This window comes from Frankliniella occidentalis, unplaced genomic scaffold, assembly GCF_000697945.3.
Source record: "Frankliniella occidentalis isolate FOCC.00 unplaced genomic scaffold, Focc_3.1 Scaffold16, whole genome shotgun sequence".
In the NCBI taxonomy this organism is placed as follows: Eukaryota; Metazoa; Arthropoda; class Insecta; order Thysanoptera; family Thripidae; genus Frankliniella; species Frankliniella occidentalis.
In genome coordinates, this window is record NW_026267146.1 from 498,063 (window position 1) to 506,318 (window position 8,256).

At 37.7% G+C, this 8,256-nt stretch overlaps 1 protein-coding gene across 1 annotated transcript; it reads right to left on the bottom strand.

The window, feature by feature from the left end:
* Positions 1-2,178: 2,178 nt before the first annotated feature.
* Positions 2,179-7,665, bottom strand: LOC113206009 (uncharacterized). The gene is made up of 7 exons (XM_026421881.2): positions 7,507-7,665; positions 6,913-7,010; positions 6,616-6,831; positions 6,354-6,525; positions 6,028-6,264; positions 5,830-5,950; positions 2,179-5,668 (listed from the first exon to the last, which is right to left on the bottom strand). Exons 1-7 carry the CDS (start codon positions 7,606-7,608, stop codon positions 4,023-4,025), a joined length of 2,592 nt encoding a protein of 863 aa, XP_026277666.1. The 5' UTR covers positions 7,609-7,665; the 3' UTR covers positions 2,179-4,022.
* Positions 7,666-8,256: the final 591 nt, after the last annotated feature.

An 8,256-nucleotide genomic window follows, 5' to 3' on the forward strand; every position in this document is an offset into this window, starting at 1 on the left:
ATAGCTACATATAATTTATTTGTAAGTAAAATGTCTATAAAGATGGGAAGGCGTGTATAGAACTGGATATTAACCCGCCAAACGGGTTTTATAGGACGAGGTGCCTGTCAGGGCCCTGTGATTGTTTGAAATAATTGATTCCTAGTGGTCAGAGCAAGAAATTTATTCAGGACTTAGCATTCCTTTATGTGCAATACTTTCAGGTTTCTATTTCAATGTGAGCTCTTTTAGGTCACCAATGACATGTGAATCTAAAGATATAGTAATACATTGCATTGCTAAAGTTAACTTTGAATTGTCTATATATACAACAGTAACGGTGCATATTACTTTATCCAAGCTCAATATAGGATGGTTTAGCTGTGTTGTACTTGTAATGCCTTCTTCAATATGACTATTTCAAATCTCTTCATCAGAAAATACACAATACAATACATATCTGTTCTGTAATTTCAAATTATTTTTCCATGAACCAGTCTTATTTTGAGCATTGAATTAATTTCCTCATATTTGCTTCTTGAAATTAATATAAGAATCCTACTTTGAAGTAGAAGAAAAGTTCTGATTCAAGTGTTGATAATACTCTCAAGGATACAAACAATTTTTCTTAGTACAGCCCTGTTATATTCATCTTATGTCATCTCTGCCAATGTCTTCCGTTAAGTTTGAATAAAAAAGGGCAATGTGCCATTATAGTAATAGTTTCTCTGTTCAATGATTCTCCTTACTTTCCATCTAGAGTGATCAGTAGAGACAAGTTATTAAACTCAAAAAAATAGGGGGAGGTGAACAGCTCAGTTGTTTCTCAGTGGGCCCTGGATAATTGTTGTTGCAATTCTATATCAGAAAAATAGTTGTTTTCTACATACATCTTATGTTTTCCTTTCTTTTCTAAAAAATACTTTGATCAAATTATTGTGATGTTGACATTCTTATTATGGTTTTTCTATTGTATCTTCCAGATCAAAAAATTGTATATCGTAAGTTTGGAATAAATATTCATTCCAATGATATCGGCTTTATTTCTATTCAGTCTTGTCTTGATGCTTACACTCAACAGCTCCATCACACATGTTCTTGTCCATTATAACAATAACAGCTCCTATTCAAGTTGCCCTCGCAATGAACGCCTCGCGAAGTGGCGCGAGGAAACGGAACTCTTTGGAGTCAACTAAGTGGGCCGCCAGGTTCACACGGGTGCTTGGCGGGTTGGCCTACCTAGCGTGTCGCAGACGATATCATAAGCGTTGGTCCTGACACATGTCTTGTCGGGTTGTGCGAAGTGGGAAACGTGTCAACATGTCAACGCGTGTGGCCATAAAAAGGAGCATACCCCGACGATTATTTGGTCTCATTTTGTGAATAAATTTCGAGATAGATTTATAATGTTATAATTTGCAGCTTTTCACCGATTTAAATGCACCTTTCATAGACCTTATGAGGTCAACTGGCCGCAAATAGGCCACAAATAGGGACGTGACCCATGCAACATGTGGCCGCAGTGGGGAACTAGAGTCCTAAGATTCTATGGGGAACCTTAGTGAAGAGTTGTGGCCGAGGACGCCTGGGGTAGGCAATCCCGCCTCGCTTGTCCGGGATGAGACCCTTTGGGGATGCCTCCCGACCCGTGCATCGTTGTGTGGCTGCAGGAGGGGGATTACGGAGCTCCCTGACTGCGATTCGCCTGCGCCTTCTAATTGCCCCCCCTCCACCCCCCTCACCCTGTTTCAGGGCGTTTAGAAGGCGCAGGCGAACCGTAGTCAGGGAGCTCCGTAATGCCCCTCCAGGGGGTAACTACAGGGAAGTGCTGTGGCTGAGAGCGCCTGGGGGGTAGGCAATCCCTGCACGCTCCTGCGCTCCTGGGGCTCGAGTTTACTGTGTGGGGTCCACAGGGTCAATTTTGGCTGAAAACTTGTCATCTGTAGCTTGAGAAAAGTCTGTAGTCGGCTCGGATCAAGAAAAGACTGCACAGGAGACTTCGCCACTAAGCGATCATAAAACCCCCTGCAAATAACTGTTTTTGGTAGAATTCTATCATAAATGACCTCATAAGGTTCCGGATGACACCTCAGATGATCCAGGATAACCCTGGAGGATGAATGTGTAGGGGTTCAGAGGCGATTCAAACCCGTTTTAGTTATGTGGCATTAAAGGTGTATTTAAATAAGTGAAAAGCTGTAAATTATAACATTATAAATTTATTCACAAAATGAGACCAAATAATCACAGAACAGGATTGTGTCAAAGAATAGTGAAGAACAACAGTTTGCTGATGGGAATACAAATATACCAAATAAATATTTGCACATTTTTTTTTTAGTTTGGTAAAGGACAAAAAACGACACTGTTACAGACTGCCTCAATCCGGTTTCTATAAAAATGACTTAATAACAATATGATTTTCACATGATAAATTGGCTATATTTAAGTACAGCCCTGAGAGTTGGCATGTAATCAAAAAAGATGAGATGTTTAAGTACCACTTTGACACACAGAGACCCTAAGGGTTGGTATGAAACAACCAGAATAATTATCAACAAAAGAGGAAAAAAAAACACTTTATGACTTGACTGAAAGTTTCTTAATTCTAAGAACAACAGTCAAGAATAGAACTTATTATTTAAAAAGTTGCAAAGCACAGCCACATCAAAGACATTACCTATTTGTCTTTTGTACATGACTATGCTGCAACAGAAAAAAAAGAAAAACATAGTAAATAAATAGTTTAACTATACTGAAAATAAGAAAAACAAATATAAGTAAACATCTTCAAGTGTTAAAATAATTATCACCGCAGTAAAATAAGAGGATGGTAGAGAGAAAAATGATTCACAGGCAAGTGGAATCAATTTTTAAACAAACAAGACATCTTTAAGTTGCTGTCTTAACTCAGCAAATGCAAATGTTTTGCTCCAACTGAATTCTATAATTATGTCATAATTTCTTGAATAAATTAGAAACATATACACATCAGTCCCAACTTACTTCAATTTTAAGGGTACAATTTCCACAGGTGAGAAAAAATACAACGCGAGAATGTTTCATACAGAACGGTAATAATATCTTGGTAGTATTGTTCAAGGGCAAACATTAGTATATTGTACTATGGACGGTCTCTTTCTCCAATTCTCAATATGGAAATGTCATCATCATAAGCGTGAAATAATGTAATCAAATGTTTTGCTACAGACAAGAAAATGCCTATGTCCAGAAGTAAACATGAACAAGAAGGTTCACAGAGGCTCAATAAATGTAAATTTTACAATCCAAATACATAACACCCAAGATGAGATCCCAAATTTATAATTAGTTTACTTTAGCCCTTCAGCACATTTATGATAACAAAGTTTTGCAACATAAAATAGTTGCCTTATTGCATATTTATCAGTCTATGCCTTGAGAAAATAATTAGCTGCTTATCGAAGATCATTCACATTGAATAGTTACCGTAGATACAAAATGGGAAGCAAAAAGTATAAGCCCACACAACAGTTGTTCTGAAGCAGTCAATCTCAGTCAAATATTTTAAAATCAATCAATCAATTAATCTCGCACTAAAGTAATATAACAACAACTAATTCATTAAGGATAGAGCAAAGTAAAAAGAAACACCGGATTATTAGAATAAAACATTACAGTTTGTAACCATTTAAGGACATACATAAAACCAAAAACTAAAATTTCAAAGACACTCAAAAACTTGCTGACCTTTTATTATTAGTTAGGATAGAAGAAACATGAAAACATATTGTAGGAATGACAACAAATTTACACAGATACAAACTCCAAAAGAATGGTAGAAAACACTATAACTAACACAACACCAAAAATACTAAGTACAGTATTCACCAACTGAAAACTTAGCTTGTCAATAGCTATCACACCCCATTTAATGGAGTAAATTATTATTTTTAACTTTGATCATTACATGATTCTAAAACTTTAGAAATTAGTATTGTATTGTATACACGTTGATTTGAAGAGAAAAATTATTTTCTCAGGCAGCCCAACAAATAATTACCTTATTTTCTTTTCTGAATGCGTTTACGACACCCTTTACCATACCAACCAGGATTCACAACAGATGACTTTGAGGCTCCCTCATCACCATTATCAGTACTATCACCTTTACCTTCATTAGTTTCTCCATTGCTTCCTTCTTCTTCAGCCTCTTCACTCTCACTACTGTAGTCACAGCATTCGCAAATACATCCTTTAATCTGTCGCGTACGGAAGTCCAAACTAGGGTAGAACAAACATGCACCGGATCTATAATAATTTGAGCAGAAATCACAGGGTCTGGCTTTTAGTTCAACCTTCATTTCAAAGTCGGCTTTAGTCAACTTCTTATTTTTCAGGGGAGGTGTAGGCTTGGGAGGTTTTCTCGGTTTTAGGGGTGCACTGTTGCCTTCTATGCTATTTTTTTCAACCTCTTTAAGATTTTTCTTTGGTTCTTCCTTAGCTTGCTTCTTCACTGGTTGAGTGGAAGTTTGTTTACTAATGGATTGCTTTGAGGCTCTTGCACCTTGCTGTTTTTTACTTTCACCCTCATCGTCCTCGCTAGTTTCACTCTCATCACTGTCATCCTCATCATCTTCAACGTAATTCACAGCATCCCTAGAAGTTCTTCTAAGATTTCTTTTCAATGATTCATTTTGAGTAGTTTTCATATCTCTGAAGTCTTTTTTTGTATCTTGATTTAACTCTTTGAGATCTAATTTGCTGTCGTGGGAATCGTCCAAAGATTTGCTGTAATTATGTTCAAGCTGCAACATTTTCAATACAACCACTTCATCTTCAGAAACATCATTATTGCTTTTCCCGTTCAATTTTAGCTCTTTTAGAGATGATTTCCCACATGGTTCCAAAATAGACTCAGCATTAGCAAGGTGAATGCCCTTGCTGAGATTTTGTGCTTTGCAGGGCTTGTCTAGTTCAGAATTATTATCAACTGTTTTCTCAGGCTCAATCTTTTTAGCAGATTTCATGTTATCAGTACCACACGATTTCGTAAAGCAGACATCAAAATTCTCTTTCCCGTCTATTGAGTGAAAGCTAGTTGTTAAGCTAGCAATATTTTCCTTTGAAATTTTAAGGGCTTCATCAGTTTCATTTTCAGTTAGAAGCAAAGCTGTCCCATCAATCCCTCTGGTATCAACTGAGGACTTTCCATCAACACAAGAATTGGTCTGATCGACAATTTCCTCTGCTGAAGGAAAGAAAGTAAATGCTTCACATTCATGCCACGCTGATTGTGAATTCATATTCGCTTGTTCATTATCACTTATTTCCAGCTTTACTTTAACATCCTCTTCTTTTACTTTTGCACAGATTTGTTCAGTTGAAGTATTGGAAGGATCATCAGGTTCTTCTTTCACAACACATCTGGATTCTTGCTCACTGTCAAGTCTCCTCACTTTCATTGGGCAGCCGATTTCACTAACTGAACTGCTTCTTTTTAGATCCTTTTTAGGTGCCACACTTTCTTCTTTAATGTGCTTTTCTTCCTTTTTAAAAGGACTGTCGAGTTCTGGTTGTGAGGTGGTATGCATTTCATCTGGATGTAGGTGTGTGGCATGGCAGAAAATGGGATCCCTCAAGCGAGAATATTCAGGGATTTTCAGATTTAAGCATCTCATTACTTCTTGCATAACTCGATCACAACGTCCTGCAGAAAGAGAAGATAATTAAAAGGGATTCCATAAAATAATTCAAATGAACTTCAGCACAAATTCTAAACCCTTCTTAAAATACCGAAAAGCACTATACTTAAAATGACACCTTTATAATCGCAATGATAAAATCAATGAGACTACATGCATCACAAACCATTTATTTTAAGGACAGCATGATCATCTTTAGGTGTCCATTGCAGATTAATGATGTACAGCTTGGGGCGTTGCCGTGCTGGTTTTGCCATACCCCACAACCATGGATACTTTTTAAGAACCTAAGGGGCATAAATTTATTTAAATGTGTGGGTCTAAATTATAAGAGAATAAAAACAAAGGATGAAAAATAATAAACCTTTAAACTTGAACCAATACAGAGTATTGTGTCAGCATTATCAGCAGCTTTGTTGGCAGCAGGCCAGTTAAGCGGCCAAGGATGATTTCCTCTTTCTCCAAAGTGAATAATGGTATCTATGAGGGCTGAATGACAGTAGTGACATCGGCGCATTGTGCGATGAGTAAAACGACCAGTATTTTCAGTAACATCAAACATTCTCCAATATTGTGTACTGGGGCGACACATTTCACAAATCTGGTATGGAAAAAAGATAGCCGTAAATTAAATTACATTAAATTATAATAAGAAATAGATTCAAAGTAGAAAACAAATTAATTCCTTACCTCAAGATGCATATTACCATGAACTTCTGACAAAGCAGAACGTGGCAAGCCACTACGTAAATGTAAACCATCACAGTTTTGGGAAACCACATATTTGAGTATTCCTTGGGAGTAAAGTTCAAATAGGGCCATATGAGTAAGAGTTGGCTCGGCTCGACTCAAATCATGTTTCCTGGAAAATAAGATGAAAGTGCGAACCAAATTCAAAACGTTAAAAAGGGGAAATAAAATGTAGTATTTAAATGAAAATTATGAGACATACCCAATATCTTTCCCTTTCTGAAGTAGAGTCCAGATACCATTAGATCCTCTGTAGTCGGGGATTTTAGCTGCAGTACTTATTCCCGCACCAGTGTACACAACAAGATTTTTAGAATTTCTCAATGCAGCAGCCAATTCCTCACATTTGGGTACTAATACTTCATCAGGGTCTTCAACTTCTTCAGACCTAGCTTTCATATCCTCTTTCTTCTTCAGGCTATAAGACACAAATGAAACAGGTAATGAAAAATAATTCAGGGTTTATCGGAAATAAAAAAAGAAAACAGTGGCATCTTACCTATCTCGAGCTTTCTTGACCAAGTCAGAATTTTTCAGAATCAGTTGCCGTTCTTCTTCTGTTTGATCTTCCTCCTTTTTTTGTAGGGCAGCATAAACCTTTAAATGACAGAGAGTATAGTATATAATTGAATGACCATAACCAAATTGAGTCAATTAGGAGATTTCAGTATTGATTTCTTCAAAAACTTCAAGAATCTAATTTTAAAACGGTAAGAAAAATATTAAAAATTAAAAATTGAAGTTAAACAAGGCATGTGAAGGAAAACATCAAGACAAACAGTAAAAGACATTTAACAGTGAAAATTGTAATTTTGGGTTAAGTTGTGAAGTGGACTACTTTGAACAATCAGTACAGCTCAAGCAGAGAAATATGCTTCTTGGAAGTCTATACGATAATGAAACAATCATCACAAGATATAAAAATTATGTGCAAAAAGGCACAAATCGTTATTCAAGGAAAATAAACAATATGTTTATGTGTTAGACTGTCATAATCTGCAGACGATCCGCCCACTGCAGTTCAGTTTTTATTGATTTATCAAAAACTCTAGAAGGCAAAGAATGAATTCAAACAGTGGAGAAGACTACACACCTTTCTGTATTTCCCATCATTTTCCTTTTTGACGCAAAATGTTAAATTAGACGCAGTTTTACGTCTCGTTACCCCTCTGCCCATCTCCCGTTCATCGTCCATGTTGACTTTGGGCTTGTTCTTGAAGTCGAGCACGCCGACAGCAGGGCAAACAAAGATGGCGGAAAACGAGGTCGATTAGTGCCCGGTTTTACTGAGTATGAGAAATTCGCCGAAATAGAATTGTCGTCGTCTACACACGCGCGAAAAGGGAACTTCATTCAAACGCATAATACATTTGATGCTTCTTAATATGAAACACATCCAACATCTGTAGAGAAAAAGAGAAAAGAAAGGCGATCTAAGAAGACACAATACACTAAATAGCAATAGGGGCAAGGCGTTCTTTATTTTGTCAACGTCCCACAATAAACGGGTTGTTACGAATAAACTCACCAACTTCCGGAGTATTCTTAATTCAACTTATATATGACATATAATACTACGGCGATGGTTCATCACAACTTCGACAACATCCTACCACCCTCCCCTCCCACCATCCCCCGTGTATCCGCTGTCCTCACAACGCCCCTGGCAAGCCCCCTTCGTGTCCATCCCTCAGCACGCCACCGGCGGTTGCCTCCGAAATTGAGCAGGTGACACACTGGAGACGGTCGGGCGGAGGGAGAGCGTTGGACTGACGCTCCTCGGACGCAGCTGTGGCATGCTGTCCGTGAGGCGGGGGCTGGAGGCCGTGGGGGCGGCGGCGGG

Coding starts and splice junctions, on each gene's coding strand:
- LOC113206009 (XM_026421881.2), bottom strand. CDS start 7,608: ATGGACGATGAACGGGAGATGGGCAGAGGGGTAACGAGACGTAAAACT. Junction 7,011..7,506: donor ATGATGGGAAATACAGAAAG/GTGTGTAGTCTT, acceptor TGTCATTTAAAG/GTTTATGCTGCCCTACAAAA. Junction 5,669..5,829: donor TGCTGTCCTTAAAATAAATG/GTTTGTGATGCA, acceptor CTCTTTCTGCAG/GACGTTGTGATCGAGTTATG.